Source organism: Balaenoptera physalus (assembly GCF_965194825.1).
Source record: "Balaenoptera physalus genome assembly, chromosome: 2".
In the NCBI taxonomy this organism is placed as follows: domain Eukaryota; kingdom Metazoa; phylum Chordata; class Mammalia; order Artiodactyla; family Balaenopteridae; genus Balaenoptera; species Balaenoptera physalus.
Window position 1 is genome coordinate 86,335,410 of NC_138883.1, and position 17,466 is coordinate 86,352,875.

A 17,466-nucleotide genomic window follows, 5' to 3' on the forward strand; every position below is an offset into this window, starting at 1 on the left:
TAAATCCAGAAAAAAACTATAAAATAGCATACAAAAAGTTATATTATTATTGGTCAAAGTGAAAGACAGAATGGTCCATACTAATGACCTAAAAAGATACAGGGATAGCTACTTCAAGAAACAAAACTATGCTGGCTCAAGAGTAGTGAATCACATGATTCAAAGACTTTAAGGCTACAGTCTGCAGGGAGATTAACATCTATAGATCTAAATCAAATGCTGAAGGATAGCTGAGGGAAACAAAAAAAGAAGAGGAAGAATTTAGGCCAGGATCTATGTCTCTGAAATCACTACTATGTAGCTAAGTTGGAAAAATAAAATAAAAGAACCAAATGCCTAAAACAAACTTTGCTAAAGATGAAGGGAAACCCTGAGAACCCTAAGCTAGGGAGCAAAGTGAACCATGGCCTTTATTTTATTTTTTTATTATTTATTTTGGCTGTGTTGGGTCTTTGTGGCTGCAAGTGGGCTTTCTCAAGTTGGAGCGAGCACAGGCTATTCTTCATTGCGGTGTGCAGGCTTTCTCATTGTGGTGGCTTCTCTTATTGCGGAGCATGGGCTCTATGGCGCACAGGCTTCAGTAGTTGCAGCACGCAGGCTCAGTAGTTGTGGCGCACGGGCTTAGTCACTCTGCGGCATGTGGGATCTTCCCAGACCAGGGATCGAACCCGTGTCCCCTGCATTGGCAGGCAGATTCTTAACCACTGCATCACCAGGGAAGTCCCTGAACTATGGCTTTTACACACTGATGGTGACTACAGGTTCAGAGCTCTGTGTGTGTGTGTTTGTGTGTGTGTGTGTGTGTTCATTCAGGGGCAGAGGCAGTGTCAGAGAGAATGGGATGATTTCCCTCTTCTCCTTGCTGTAGTCATTACTTCAATGCTCCCTTTCTGAATTTCTTGCATCTGCTACCCAACCCAACTTCACTTTCCATCTAAAGGATAGGGGAACAGAGCTATATTAATGATAAAGAGAAAGAGGAATGGCATTTCTCCCCTATCTCATCTTATTCTTAAATTTTCAAGCAGTCAAGGTTGACACTCATGAAAATGGAAAACTAGAGCCCTTAAGGTAGTGAAAGGTGGAGAAGGAAGGGACAGGGACAGGACAAAACTCATATTATATCCAGCAATCCATGTGAGGATCAAAAACTTTGCAATGATGACAATCAATGAAGATATGCATCAACTAAATAGTTGACAGAGACAACCCTTCCAGAGACAACCCTTCCATCTTTGGAAAAATCTGTTATCAGGTCTGTTTAAATAAAGTTCCATCTGCATAGTATAAAACATTCTGAGATGATACCAAGAATGTTGTTAATTTTATTCATATCTACTATAATTAGGTACTTTGATCAAAACTGGACAATTTTAAGACACACTTTCAAAGTAACCTACCTGCAACTGCATGACCACGTAGTTGAATCGATCATTCCTCCCACAGCCAATAAATCTACAAACATGGTCTTTCCCTGGATAAAAGAAAGAAAGAAGACAGTAGAAAAGGTTATACTACAGTTTCTCTTCTTAAAAATTAATAATTTGTTTTTCTGTATAGTATTTTATGATTGAATGTAAAGGACCTATCTTAAGAACCTTAAGGACAGGAGATTAGTATTATTCAAATTTTCTACCCATCTCCCTCCATATCCTACACTGCTCTTTGTGTAGTCAAATACATGTTTACTAAATGAATAAATAAACAAATAAATGAGGGAACAAATGAATGATAATTTATTTAGGAAGGAAAGAATTAAGAGGTCATTTCAAATCAACTTGCCCAGACATGATACATCTGAAAGCAGAGAAGAGCAATAAATAAGAACTATGTTAGGAATATAAACCCTGAATTTTAGATATGGTCTGCCATTCACCATTATAGACTCAGTGAGTCACTTCATCTTTCTGGGCCTTATTGATTTGGATTTGCTCAGTGGTTTTCAACCTGAGTTCCACATGTGAAATCCAAGGAGCTGCTAGTGGCTAGAATGCAGAGGGAAGCAGAGATGGAGCAGACAGAGGCTAGGGTCCTGCCCCTGATTCAGCAAAAGCAAACAGAGGTGCTAAAAGAGGATCAGGACTGGTGGATATCAGGGCCAGAAGAGGGAATCAGGCTGGAGAACAGTGAATGAAGGGCGGGAGAACAGAATGAGATGATGCTGGAGAAACAGGCAGGCACCAAATCCAGAAGGGTCTTGGACTCCACGATAAGGAATCTGAACCATATGTATAAGTCAGTATTTTCCAACCCTGGCTGCTTATCAAAATCATCTGGGAAACTTTTTGAAAACTCCTAAACTTTATACTGATTCAGAATCTGTGGCGGAAGACACAGGATAGGAGCTTTCAAAAGTTCTCTAAATGACCCAAAAGCAGATAGGCCATGGATGATTTTGAAACATCCAGGTATTTGGAAACTACTGCTGTGTAGTGAGAAGCATCTAAAAGATAAAGAAAAACACTTAAAACATTCCATTTTAGAACATCACTACGGTAGCAATGAGGAAGATCGACTATAGAGAGGTCAAATATGGAGGCAGAACGGTCACTCTGCTGACAGTTACAATATCTCGAGAGAGAATAAGGGTTTGAACCTTTTTTTTTGAATCTTATGTATTATAGATAGATTAAAAAATAGGATAAATCTGAGAGATACTAAAGATATAGTTTTTGACTAGAAATTGGCACAAGTAAAAGTTGTACCAAAATAAGAGAATATAGTAGGTTGCATAGATTTTAAGGGATATCAGAATGTTGAGTTTGAGGACAACCAGTTGAATTCAGTAGACAATTGTAATTTCAAGCCTGGTGCTGAGACAAAAAGCTGAACTCCAAAAATACATTGGGGAAGGATTGGTTCATGGAAGGCAGATGGAACTACAAACATAAATGGAAGATTTCCAAGTTGAAAGAATAAATAATGAGAAGAAAAGAAACCGAAGAACAGAATTCTAGAAAATGAACCATTTAAAGCATGAGCAGAAATAAAAGAGCCCATGAAGGAAACAGAGTAACAGCCTCAGAGCAAACTATGAGAAATGGATATAGATCACAGAAACCAAAGAAGAGCATTTTAAGGTGGAAGTGGCCAGTGACAAATACTACTGAAAGGCTAAGAAGTGCTCATTAATATAAAAAATTAGGAAGTCGCTGGTGAGTGGAAAGGACAGAATCTAGTCTATAATGGGTTAAAGAGTAAATGGAACATGAGACAATGAGGGTAATCTTTGAATAAGCTTGCCTAGAAAGAGAGGAAGTCACAGACCAAGAGCCAGAATGACAAATTTTGATAGACTATTAAGAAATACATCCCAACAATCAAAAAGAATTAGTCCACTGACTGATTTAAAATATAAATACAATGCAGATTTAATTTAGTTAATAATTCCACACTTCTCTCTTGCATCTAGGTTATCACATTGTTCTCTCATTCTCTGTGCTTTTGTTGAAAAGGGCCATAACTAGCAAGAACAGGTGCAATGGGAACAATAATTCACAATGTGTACAATGTATGTATATCACTTTACATATATTTTACATATGTTTACACAACTAAGTCATCTAATAAATTGTAGTAGGAATGAAAGGATTAAAATGACCACCTATTGGTAACTTACTCTTTTCCTCAGCTTCATAGAAACAATTAAAAAATCATTTTAAAGTATTTTCTTATTATCCATTCCTCAAGATTCCACCTTCCTATCATGTAACATTTAAACACAGCATCTCTATTACAAAGACGTTTAAATCATCTAATAACAAAAGGCCATACAAAAGTTAACTCCTCTAGGAATGCCCTTTTTAAAATATCTTTATGATAAGTCATGTCAGAATACTATTTATCTCTTGATACTAAAACTACCCTACTTTTAAAACGATAAAAATCAAATAAACTAGACCCTTTAAAGGGTAACCAAAACACAAAGTCAGTAGCAAATTTTCTAGGATTCCCTGGTACATCTTCACTGCTATAGGTAAGAGTTTAATGAGTTCTTATCTCATACATTATAACATAGTACACTACTGATCTTATATTTTAGATACATGCAATTAATGAAACTACTTAATAAAGTTAGTTCAATAAATACGTACAAATTTTTGGAAGTGCGGAGAAACTACAATTTAACTGAAACAGTAATTCTTCACCACCACTTAGAGCAATTCTTAAAATAACTTTTATAATAACTAGTACAAACTGAGGTATCACTCCATAAGTACAGGGACCATGTCTGTCTGTTCTGTTACCTACCCCACAGTACCTGGCAAAGAGTGAAACACCTGACTGATATTTGTGAATGAACAAATTAATAGAAATAACAATAACTAATAAAGCATGTATAATATGAAGCTATGCTAGGCATTATATTAATGCTTTATATGTATTTAATCCTCACAACTTAATAGCGTATTATTATTTTCCCTATTTTTCCAATGTGAAAATGGTGGCTTAGTGAGGTTAAGTACTTTGTTCAAGACCCCACAGCTGGAAAATGATGGAGCAGTTTGATTCTAGAGCCTTTGTTCTTATCCATTATGCCAGAAACAATTGAAACAGATTTTGAAGTCAAGGAACACCTTGTAAATAAATATTAAAACTAAAAGATAAATAAAGACTATGACAAAACACAGACAAGAGGACCTACTATGTTCCAAAAACTAAAGTAGGCACTAGGAATACAAGATAAATTAGTAAGATCCATGCCCTCAAGGAATTCGCAGCCCAGATATATAAACAAAAAATTGTAATACAGTATGATGAGCTCTACATGATAGACAAATTGCTGTGGACACACAGAAGATGTGAAAATTTTGTTTATGAGGCTTTTCATGAGAGTTAAATCACTAAATTTTAAATATATGAAAAGAGTATTCTAAGAGGACACAAAGTGTGAAGGATCCAAGCATATATGGAAGATAATTAATAGAGTTAACAAGGCTAGAGGGCTGGATAATAGTTAAAACGTAGGCTCAGGTGGGGGACATGCTGAGACAAGAAAAGTACACTAAAGTCTTAAATGCCACATAAAGGAATTCAGATTTGACTCATTATTAGATAATGGGTGACAGTTGGGGATGGGAGGAGGTAGTTCAAAGGTTTTCAAGCATGAAGCTACATGATTTGGCCTGTGTTTTGGAAAGGTAATGCTGTTCACCATTAGATGCTGATTTATGTAAGAGATTAGGCAGGGAGATCAATTAGGAGGTTAAAACAACAGACGAGGTAAAAGATAAGAAAGGTTCAAATTAAAGCACTGGGAGTGAGAATTAAGCTTTCAAGTTAAGCTTTAAGAGACAGAATAGACAGATTATGGAAGAGAAGAAAGTGAAGGAAGACTTTTAGCTTAAGCTAAGTGGACAAGGTAAACTGCATTAATATAAACCAAGACAAAAGTATGAGAGAGGATAATGATTTCTGGTTTGGGGATTTTGCACTGATTTATCTATGGGACATGCAAGTTGTGTTAGAAATTTAGGGGTAGAGTTTAACAGAGGTCAACTATATAAAGTAATAGATCTGTGTATTGTCAACGGAGTTGACTGACCAAAGAAGATGGATAGTTTGAGAGAACCGGGTCAACGCCAGAACACCAACACGTCAGGGAAGGAAAAAGGAAATGGTGAAGGAGACTGAGAAGGAAATCTATTCATATTTTCTATTTCTTCATGAGTCAGTTTCAACAGTTTAGGTCTTTCTAGGAATGTGTCCATTTCATGTAAATTATTTAATTTTTTGTCATGTAGTCCATAGCATTCCCTTACTATAATCCATTTTATATTTCTGTAAGGTCAGCAGAAACGCCCCCTCTTCCATTCCTGATTTTAGTAATTTATCTTCTTTTTTTTCTTGGTCTGTCTAGCTAAAGGTCTGTCAATTTTGTTCATTTTTTTAAAGAACCAATTTTTGGTTTTGTGAATTTTTCCCCATTGTTTTTCTGTTTTCTCTTTTATTAATTTCCACTGTAATCTTTATTATTTCCTTCCTTCTGCCTGCTTTAGGTTTAATTTGCTCTTCTTTTTCTAGTGTCATAAGGTGGTAGGTTAGGTTATTTACTGAAGATCTTTCTGGCCTCATAATATAGGTGTCTACTGCTATAAATTTCCTTCTAAGTACTGCTTAAGCTGTACCCCATAACTTTTGGTACCTCGTGATGATTAAGTTTTAAATAAGGAATCTGTAGAAAATCACTTTTGAATCTTAGAAGGTAGTGTCATTAATGCCATATATGATGCAGGACAACCTATTATTTTTCTTTGAAGGAGACACAATACTGCTGTAAAGAAAAAAAGTTGGCTTTGAGTTAGATTTCAACTCTGCCACTTAATAATTACGGGACCTTGAGCAAGTCTCGGTTTCTTCAGCAGAGCTATTGAAAAAAATTAAATGAGATAATATATTTATAAATCATTTTCTTGATTAACTATTCAGTGTTCATTCCTCCATACTAACAGCACCCAAATTTCCCTTGGGGAACGATCTTCCTCAATTGTATATCCACTGTCTCAATGAGTCTGATTCACTCTCAGGCAAGGCTGGGCATTAATTGCTCTAAGCCAATCAGAATAGTCTAGAAATTGAGATCACTTTGATGATGGAAAGAAAACTAGATATTCAAGACTTAAGATAATCAATGCATGATATTACTCTAACAAGTATAATTGTTTCAGGGATGTTCTAATCAGAGCAAAACTCAATACCTTCATATAATTATGAGAAGCGATGTTATATTTAAAGAGAAAGAATATAGCCCCCTTTCAGTTGCTATGGGCAATCGTCTCTCAACTGTGAAAGAAACCAACATGAAGATAAAGTTCACAATATGGAAAAGATAATCGCAGGAAAAAAGAGCATCGAATGGATAGCCACATACAAAAGAATGAAAAGTAGACCCTATCTTATACCATATACAAAAATCAACTATCAAACATCAACAATCAACAATCCATCAAAATGGATTAAGGACTTGACCATAAGACCTGAAACCATAAAACTCATGGAAGAAAACACAAGGGGTAAGTTCCTTGACATCAGCCTTGGCAATGATTTTCTTGGACTTGACAACAAGGTCAAAGATGACAAATGCAAAAATAAACAAGTGGGATTACACTAAATCAAAAAGTTTCTGCACAGCAAAGGAAACCATCAAAATATAACTAAAGCATATCCCACCTCTGAATCTTTCAGCTTGGTGTGGAGGAAAAGTGCATGTGCTCAAGACTGCTTGAGTTAAATATCAGCTTTTTCACTTGCTAGTTTGTTACTTAACCTCTACAAGCCACATGAAGAGTAAGATAGCACTTACCTCAAAGAGTTACTGCACAAGTGAAATCAGAAGTGTGTCTAATCCTTAATATACTGCCTGGTACATAATAAATGCTCAATATATGCTCCCTATTACTATCATTAAAGCTTAGTGATTATGAGCACTAATTTTGGAAGGAGACAGATATAAGTTCAAATCTTGGCTCTACTGACCAGGCTCACCTAGCATGTGCCTCTCTTTGGCACCATCCATTCTGTCAAATCTGACTGTACTTTAGTGGACCAGGCCAAACATGTCCCATAATGTCACTGCCCACATCCCATTCATAGGATATCTCCCCCAAATAACTGTTTTTATCATTTGCCTGCTCAAGAGACCATAAACAATAATGCCTGAAGAAATAAGATTAAAATGGTGAGCCTGGAATTCAAGATTCATTCTACATTACTTATCAAACCTCATTTCCTTCAGTTTAACAAGAATTATACACTCTGAAGTCTGTTTCTTTTTTATTGTCCCTCACAAATGTTCTACCTTATTTTTTGCTCACATTTATTTCCCTCAACCTTGCCTCCTCAAATCAAATACAGCTCTTAAAACCTAAATATCCCTGTAGGAGGTAATATTAACGAATTAATACTCAGGATTAGATTTTCAGATATTTAGCAAGTTAGTCACCTAGTCAGGCACTGAGGGGGAAAAATAAACAAGACAATTAAAATAAGAGTTTCCTAGAGACAAATAAGAGCAGCAGAATCTGGTGCACAGATGGAACTAGAGAAAGAAGAGAAGTCAGCAAGGCAGCACTGACCACTAGGAATCATAGGTTGTTGACCACAAGAAAACACAGGATGGAAATATATCAACAAACCAATTTTAACTTTCTGCTTATGTGTCTCCTCTTAGAAATCTGCTAAAAGACAAAAGGAATCCTGAACATACAAACCAGATCTTTACCAACCACTCAAAATATCACCACTAAGGCTTTTTCTTAAATCTTCTAGCTCTTGACCACTCTAACCCTACAGGGAATGCTTGTGGACTATCAGCAAGCTCTGTACAAAAGAGAAATAATCAGTGATATCTCCACCCAAAAAAGACAGTAAGAAGTAGACTTAATTTAGATAGACAGGTAATATCTAAAGATATTATAGGCAAAGTAGGACCTTGCTAGTTAAACACAGGTTTTAACTGTGATATAAGAAAGGATTTCTATTCATCTAAGGCTCTTTTTTTTCTCAAAGGAAGAGGTATGCTATATGCTTAACTAAATACACATAACCTAAAGAATCTTTTTGTTCTTACAATTTCAGATGATCATCTACTACTCTTGCTTTCAATTCAAGAGCTTAAAACTATGGCAGGTAGTGGTTTGGTGGTCGACATCCCAGTGTTAAATATTAATAAGAGTAAAACGTCATGCAAAAGGCAAGTAATTTTACATAACTTGCTGCTAGAGGAAAGTAAATCAATCAAATGGGCATCAATTATTTTTCTTTTTAAATAAAAGAAGCCATTTAGTAATAAAGTGAAAACCTGAACTAAAAGTATCCCTAACCCACTAAATGGGGATGTTCTGGAATTCAAAGAACAAATTACAAGTCAATTACAAATTAGCAAATAAGGGGATTCTGCAAAGCTGGACAATTAGACTGCTAAAGATACAACAAAATTAGCTTCCTTATCCATCTATCATTTACTCCTCATATTTACCCACTCCTCACCAAAAACAAACAAACCATATCTACCCTAATAATAACTCATGAAATATCCACACCAATGGGAGATAGAAAAGTATAAGGCTAGGTCCCTTCCTCAAAGAATTTACAATCTTGTTAGAAGCAATAAATGTATTACAAGACCAATATAGGCATACAAGATCAAATTATAGCTTATAAAAATGAAGAATAAGCATTACAGAGAAAGCAAGAGATTAGATTAGAATACATCATAGAGCCTGGAGCTTGATTGAGTTAACTTGACAGTGATACCAAAAGAAGGAAGGGTGTCTTCTAAGCCAAGTCCCTAGGAAAAATAATTCAGCCAAGGAGTCTAAGGAATAAAGGCTCCTATCAGCATTCATAAGGATGCCCATCTAACAATCTTTTAGGTTCTAAGTAGCTCACCAGGAGCTAAAGGCAGAAGAAAGTTTCCAAACTCTTCAGTCTAGATAACCATCACAGGGAATTTCATCATTTAAACAAGACTATCCTATCACAATGGCCAATTTAAAACTAGCAGGCTTTTATGATTAGAATGAAAAAAAAAGAGCATGATTTCCTCACCCTATTTTTAAAATGTTCTAAACTATTACAAAAATATGTTTAAAAAAAGAGAGAAAAGATAAAGAATTAGGAGACCACTACAAGAGGCCCAATATCTGCGTAACAGGTAGGTGTTCCAGAAGAGAAGATAGACAAAATAAACGGGTGGAAACCACCAACAAAAAAATTGAAGAAAATTTCCCAAGAAAAACTTTAAGATTGCAAGTTTCAATAAAGGACACAGCCTGGCTTACTAAATGAAAATACACAAATGGCACAACACTGGAGAAAAAGAAAAAAACAAGTTGCCAAAGTAACAAGAATCACAATGGGAATTACCTTTCTCAACCACTACAGTGAGTCTGAAGACAAATTTCTGAAGCAAAATTATTTTCAATCCAGAATTCTATATCCAGCCAGCGTTTTTTAACATCAGGGTAGATATGCAAGAGAGGTCTCAAAAATATATCTCCCATGCACCCTTTACTCAGGAAGTTAGTAGAGGGGTGCTTCACTAAAATGAGAATAAACAAAAAAGAGAAAGGGATTCAACAAGGCATACAATATAAAAGAGAAGCAAGGGGAGTCCCCAGGAAGACACTGCGGGGTGATCCAAGGACAACAGCTGTGAATATAGAAAATAACCAGGCCTAACTGGAGCAGACTAGGAGGTTCCTGAAGTGATTTCCCTAAGAAGAAGAAATTAAGAATTGTTGTGTTTATCAGTAATTCATTCTTTTTTTTATTACAGAATAGTATTCCATTGTATGGATATATCACAGTTGATTTAGCCATTCACTCTTTGAAGGACATATTTTTGGTAATTAAGAATAAAGCTAATATAAATATTTATGTATATGTTTCTGTATGAATGTAAATTTTCATTTCTTTAGGTTAAATGCCTATGAGTGGGACTGCTGGGTCACAGAGTGAATCCATATTGAACATATGGTAAGTATATGTTTGTTTTCCAGAGGAGCTGTATCGATTTGCATCCCCTCCAGCAAAGTATGAGGGTTCCAGTTGCTCTATGTCCTTGTCAGCACTCGGTATTGTCAAAAGTTTTATACTATTTTAATAGATGTGCAGCAGGAATTCACCATGACTTTAATTTGCATTCCCCTAATGGCTAGTTATGTTAAACATCTTTTGCTGAGCTGATTTTCCACTCTATATCCTCTCTGCCAAAGCCCATTAAAGATTTTTAATTAGATTGTTTTCTTACTGTTGAGTTTTCAGTGTTTTTACATATTCTGAATATAAGTCCTTTGCAGGTATGTGATTTGCAAATATCTTCTCCCAGTCTATAATCTGTCTTTTCATTCTTTTAACAGTGTCTTTCACAAGCAAAGCTTTTAATTTGATTCAGTCCAATTCATCAGTTCTTTCTTTTATCAATCATGATTTTGGTATCATGTGAAAGAACTTCTTGCTTACACCAGCTCACAAAGATTTTCTATGTTTGCTTCTGAAAGCTGTATAGCTTTATATTTCACATTTAGATGTGGTACATTTTATTTTTTTTATTTATTTATTTTTGAGATATAATAGCTGACATTTATTTAGTGCTCAGGACATGTAAACATCTCATTTAATCCTCATGGTGGTTCTGAGGTTGTTAAGACAATATCAAATTCCAGTTCAAAATTCCAGTTCAGAAGCAATAATCAGGACAAATATTGTATTATTATCAGAGACAATTTCAAATGAAAATATAACTTTCACAGATCAATATGCATCAAATAGTACTGAATCAAAATATAAAGTAAAAATTATAAGTACAAGAAGAAATGAGAGGGTTTCCCTGGTGGCACAGTGGTTAAGAATCTGCCTGCCAGTGCAGGGGACACGAGTTTGAGCCCTGGTCTGGGAAGATGATGTGAAGTACATTTTAAGTTTATTTTTGTATAATGTGTGTGGCTTAGGTCAAGGTTCACTATTTTTGTATTTGGATGTCCAATTGTTCCAACACCACTTATCAAAAGTGCTATTCTTTTTCCACTTGCAACTTTGGCCATATTTGTGTGAGTCTATTTCTAGAATCTATTCTATTTAATTGATCTATATGTCTATCCCTTTGCCAATATCACAGTCTTGATTGTGGTAGCTTTGTACTAAGTTTTAAAATCATGCAGTTTGATTTTTCCAACATTTTTCTTTTTCAAAATTGTTTTGGTTATTTTAGGTCCTTTGCCTTTCTATACAAATTCTAAAATTGGTTTCTCTATAACTACAAACAGTGCTGCTGGGATTCTTGCTGTTGTTGTTGTTGTTATTATTGCTTTAAATCTATAAATCAACTTGAGGAGAATCAACATCTTAACTATAGTGAATCTTCCAATTCATGAATACATGTCTCTCCATTTATTTAAATTTTCTTACTTTTTTTTTAAATCAGGGTTTTACAGTTTTCAGCATAGAGATCTCATACATATTTTGCTACATTTATACCTAATTCTTTCATTTTGGGAGAGCTACTATAAATGGATATTTTTAAAATTCAGTTTTCAATTGTTTATTGCTAGTATACAGAAATATGATTACTTTTTGGGGGCTGACCTTGAACCACTTGCTAAACTCATTTATTGTAGGAATTTTTTTGTGGATTCCTTGGGATTTTCTACATATACAATCATGCCATCTGCAGAGACAGTTTTATTTCTTCCTTTCCAATCAGTATGCCATTATTTCTTCAAATATTTTTGCCACACCACAAACATTCTCTTCACATTCTGGGTCTCTGATGACACAAATGTTAGATCTTATGATAGTCTCAAGGTTTCTGAAGCTGCTTATTTATTTATTTTTAACTTTTTTTCTCTATTCTTCAAATTGGATTTTTATTTATCTATTTTTAAGTTCACTGACCTATTCATCTGTTATATCCTCTCTGCTACCGAGACCATCCAGTGAGTTTTTTTTTTTTAATTTAATTTATTTATTTATTTATTTTTGGCTGTGTTGGGTCTTAGTTTCTGTGCGAGGGCTTTCTCCAGTTGCAGCAAGCGGGGGCCACTCTTCATCGCGGTGCGCGGGCCTCTCACTATCGTGGCCTCTCTTGTTGCGGAGCACAGGCTCCAGACGCGCAGGTTCAGTAATTGTGGCTCACGGGCCTAGTTGCTCCGCGGCATGTGGGATCTTCCCAGACCAGGGCTCGAACCCATGTCCCCTGCATGGGCAGGCAGATTCTCAACCACTGCATCACCAGGGAGGCCCCATCCAGTGAGTTTTTCACTTCCATTATTGTATTTCTCTGTTCTAAAATTTCCATTTAGTTCTTCTTTATATCTTCTATTTCTTTGCTGAGACTTTCTATCTTCCCACTCATTCCTGGAATATGGTCATAATAGCTGATTTTAAAAGTCTTTTTGAGATAATTTTAACATCTGTGATCCTGGCACTGGCATCTGTTTTCTGTCTTTTCCCATGTGAGTTCAGATTTCACTGGTTCTTTTTAAGCTGAGTAATTCAAGATTGTATTCTGGACATTTTGAATATTATCTTATGAGAATCTGAGTCTTATTTAAGTTCCACCAAGAATGTTGGTGTTTTTGTTTTAGCCAGTAATTGACCCAGTTGGGTTCACACTTCAAGTCTGACCATCCTTCTGCAGGCTGCATTTCCAATTTCAGTTCAGTTTGCAAAGCCTTTGTAGTCATACTGAATGTGTTCCATAATCGTCCCACGCAGTGTCCAGTTTGGGGCTTGGGGGTGGACTATCCCATAATTCAGTCCTCAATGTTTTTGTATGCTGTTTAGGATCACACCCATGCACGCACAGCTTGGAAGTCAGCTCAGAAGTCCGTGAGCAACTTTAAGTGATCAGTTTCCCAAGCTCCTCATTCTCCTGCAATCTTTTGGTTTCCTGGGGCTTCCCTTTTTCAGCCTTCCAGCAGAAAGCTGGGGCTTCATTAACCCCATTCTGCCATGTACTTCCTGTAACTGTGCCCACATCAGGGCCAAGCAACAGAAGAGCAGAGGGAGAAGAAAAGCAATGGGATTTGGAAGGTTCCCTTCCCTCTGAGATTTAGGCTCCTGCCTGCCCCATTGACGCCACTGCAGCTACTGCCCAGGATTGCTTGAGGCCTTGGGGGCAAGAGAATGAAGAAAAGGGGGAAAAAAAAAAGAAAAAAGAGAAGATGTGGGATTGCCACATTTTCTCTGAATATTAGGAGACCCCTTTCCTGCTCCTTGAGTCAGAACTAGAGGGCTTCTCGTGGTGCTTTTTCTGTCCGTGTTAATAATGTTCACGTCCAAGTTTCAGGATACATTAAGTTCAGGCTGGGGCATACTGGAAGAAAAAAAAAACGGTAAACTCACCGCCGGTTCAGTAGTACTTTGAATTCTGGTCTTCTTCCCCAATCTGCCTCCTACTATTTATTTTTCAGAGTCCTCAAATAGCCACTCCAAGCATTCTGTCCAGGTTTTATAGCTGCATTCAGTGGGAGAGACAGGGTGAAGTGTGCTTACTCCATCTTATCTGGAACCAGAACCTGGACTACTGCTTTTCATAACAAATTTTGTAGAACTGATTGACTAAACTATTTGTTAAATTTGGTTATAAGAAATTAAAATTTAAAAATAAATAAATCCTGTAATAACCTTATTGAGAAAAAAGGAACAAGCAAGCTAATAGGATCACATTTTTTTAAGCATATATATTTTTGGAAATTAAATGCTTAGGAAAAAAGTAAAGTTCTTAATTGTACTGTGCTTTACTTCTTTAAATCTTATTCTACCTGTGGATTTTTATAAATAACTGAGACTAAGTACTTATCCAAAGTATGAGACAGAGGAAGCCAATTGCAGATGAGAAGCTATAAACTGTTTAAGAAATTGAAAAAGAGTTCAGGATGACCAACACTCTGAGTGTAAGCACAACAGTTTCAAGAAATGAGGCTAGAGAAGCAGGCAGGCATCAGTTCAAGGTTTTGTATGCCATGTTAATCTAAGGTGGGTGGATTTACCTGAGTAAAGGAAGGCCCTGAAGTGTTTTAGCAATGGTCAGGGGTTGACATGATCCGATTGGTATTTTTGAAGGATCACTCCTCTGCAGAACATAAAGGGGCATAGAAAATGAGTCTTACTGTCTGAATCTAAAGGGTCACATCAAGTTGCAGGACAGTATATACTAGTATGATTCCACACGTGGTTGGGGGTTATGGGTAGGGAGGGAGATTTTATACACACACATACACACAGGTACACACATAATATTATTATACACATCTTATATAATCACATGATTATATATCCAAATATGTCCATAAATCATAAGATTATATGAATTTATATCTGATTATGATTCTATATAATTATATATATATGTATATATATATGTGGATAAATAGATTAAAATGTGTATTGAATGTTTCTGGAAAAAAACACAAGAAACCAGAGAGAGTGGTTAGAGAAGGAGAGTGAAGGGCTAAGAGAAAAAATCTTTTACTTTTCATATTATTCTTCTGTTTGATTTTTAAATTCTTTTACCATGAACATTTACACTCTTAAAAAGGGTTGTAAAAAAAATGGAAGATCTTATGCATAAATTAGATATGAGACAGATATAAGGTATTAAAGCAGGATATGTATGAATGAGCCTAGCATTCAGTAACACTGTTTCTAGCATATAGTAAGCACTCAAACATTGTTATAGATCTTCCCACAAATAAGATATTACCAACCATTTATAAAGTAATTTCACAACACAAAACAGCTTTCTAATTACATTACACTACACTATACTGCACTGATTTACCAGGTATTTTCAAGCATTCAGAAATTTGAGGAAAGATAAAGAGTAAGAATGGATTTTAAAGATATTTATTATTATCATTTAATTACATTTTTACTGTAAAAGAAATGCTTGCATATTTTTCTCAATTTCTTAAGCACTGAAGGGTATACAGGGAAACAGCAAAAGAGCCTTTCCTGCCCTGGCCCCTCTAATTCCAATAGCCAAATATAACCATTCCAAATGGCCTCTTGAGTTCTATACAATTCCAGACTTTCTTTGTGCATATAAAGCACATATAAATATATATACTTATATACATTATATTCTCTTTCAAGGAAATAAACCTCTGCTCCTTAAAATAATCTAGACCTATTCTATTATGTTGGCCAAAAAGTTCGTTCGGGTCTTTCTGCATGAGCTTATGGAAAAACAAACAAAATTTCTGGCCAACCCAATATTTCTTACATGTCATTTTTCTAAACCCAAATACAGTAATGAATAGACAAATCCCTAAACTGGCAGATAAAGTTAAATCTTCCAAGTCGGGAAATGCTAAAATGGACATACTAACAGATAAAGTTCTCAATGATCGCCTAACACCCTTTGATAGAAAAGATAAACCTTAACCAGGGCAAGCAAAAGTTAGTTTAAGGGGAAAAAATGCACAGGCTGAAATGAACAAAAGGACAGATGATAGGTTTTTAAAAGGTTAAAATATATAATGAGGGGTAAGGGTTTATCCCAAACCTTTAGGTTCCAGAGACTGACTATTATGCTCTTCCATAAAAGGAGTCATCAGAGATATTCTAACACACCCTTTGATTAAACAGAAACTTAACGAGGGCAAGCAAATTTGGAATAACTTTCATAGACATTCTATACTGAACAGACCAGAGGTCTAATCCAGAATTTACATATTTCTTATATTCTTATGACTGGGGAAAGAAAGTTGTCACATATTACAGCAGTAGCTGGAGACGTCAAGCAGGGAAGGCAGAAGAGGTGCAGTTGATCTTCTGTAATAGTTATCCTTCATCTCAACTTTCGGCTTGTGCTCTGCAGTTTCTAAGGCAAAAATAAAATCCAGGACCAATATTTCAGGGTTTAAAAAAAAAAGTCTCCAGAAGTCAGAATAAAAATCACAATCTCTTTATGGGCTGTTAGGAAAAAGGTAGTTTTTCCCTGCATTTATATGGGACAAGAAAAATTAATTCCTAACTATTTCAACTGAGAATAATAAAATTATTTGGTTATCAAACAGTGGCATTTACTCTCTTATTTCTTACTATTAATAGGATCTTCACTTGCTTTTAGAGGATGTACAGGAGAAAAACTTTTAAATAATTCAACAAGCTTTTAATTAATTACTTTTTCACCCAAGGTAATGAATAAAGAGAAAAACCTCAGTTTTACTCAAGTTAGTACTTTGAAAGAACACAAGAGATAAGATGATGTTGATCATTTACAACATGAAGTAAAGAGCTAAAATGGGACAGAAAGGCTGGGCAAGGTTCTAGTCACTCATTGATTTAAGTAGTGATTTTTAAGTACAAAAAACTTCATTAGATTGAACACATTATGGAGGGAAGACACATAAGAATTACTGAAAACCTGATCTACAGAATATTTTTAAAGAAAAACTATTTTTAAGCTTAGGTATATATTTATATTTCAATTGGAAGCAAGTAAACAAAATATAAACTTTTAAAGATCCTAGGAAGACTTCCTTTGATGAAAAGATATGAGGATAAATTTTAGTCATAATATTCTGAATTCCCAAAACATTACACCACCTATATGCAAAGGTTAAAAAAAACTTCCAAACCAAACAGAAATCATTTTCTGGAACACCCAAGTGACTGGCTTTTGTAACAATGAAGAATTGAACATCTATATAATATGGTTTTGAGAATCTAACCCATAGTCATCCAAAGGTGACTTTATCAACTAGTATTTATAACACTCTTTAACAAATTATTCCGGAATCTTAACAATTCTCTTTCTTACCAAAAAAATATTTTATTAACAAAACAGAAGAGGTAATGTTATCCTATTCTGCACATCTCCATTTACAAATGTATCAACAAATACAAAGCCACTGTCTACTATCATTTTGCCACTAAGCATAATATGTCAAGTTTAAAAGTACGTAATTCCAGGGCTTCCCTGGTGGTGCAGTGGTTAAGAATCCCCCTGCCAAT

General features: G+C 35.4%; 1 protein-coding gene across 7 annotated transcripts in view; it reads right to left on the reverse strand.

Annotated features, from left to right (window-relative positions):
- The window catches only part of TTBK2 (tau tubulin kinase 2), a 157,405-nt gene that overhangs the window by 75,405 nt on the left and 64,534 nt on the right, over positions 1–17,466 (reverse strand). Inside the window, exons 2-6 of one of the 7 annotated variants that reach the window (XM_082453074.1) lie at positions 16,229–16,330; positions 14,496–14,578; positions 13,849–13,960; positions 9,868–10,042; positions 1,401–1,474 (exon numbers count right to left, since the gene is read on the reverse strand). In XM_082453074.1, coding sequence (XP_082309200.1) covers positions 1,401–1,412 — 12 coding nt within the window. In that variant the 5' untranslated portion in view covers positions 1,413–1,474; positions 9,868–10,042; positions 13,849–13,960; positions 14,496–14,578; positions 16,229–16,330. The remainder of the gene's footprint in view (positions 1–1,400; positions 1,475–9,867; positions 10,043–13,848; positions 13,961–14,495; positions 14,579–16,228; positions 16,331–17,466) is intronic. The other 6 variants (XM_082453070.1, XM_082453071.1, XM_082453072.1 and 3 more) reach the window with 6 other exon arrangements.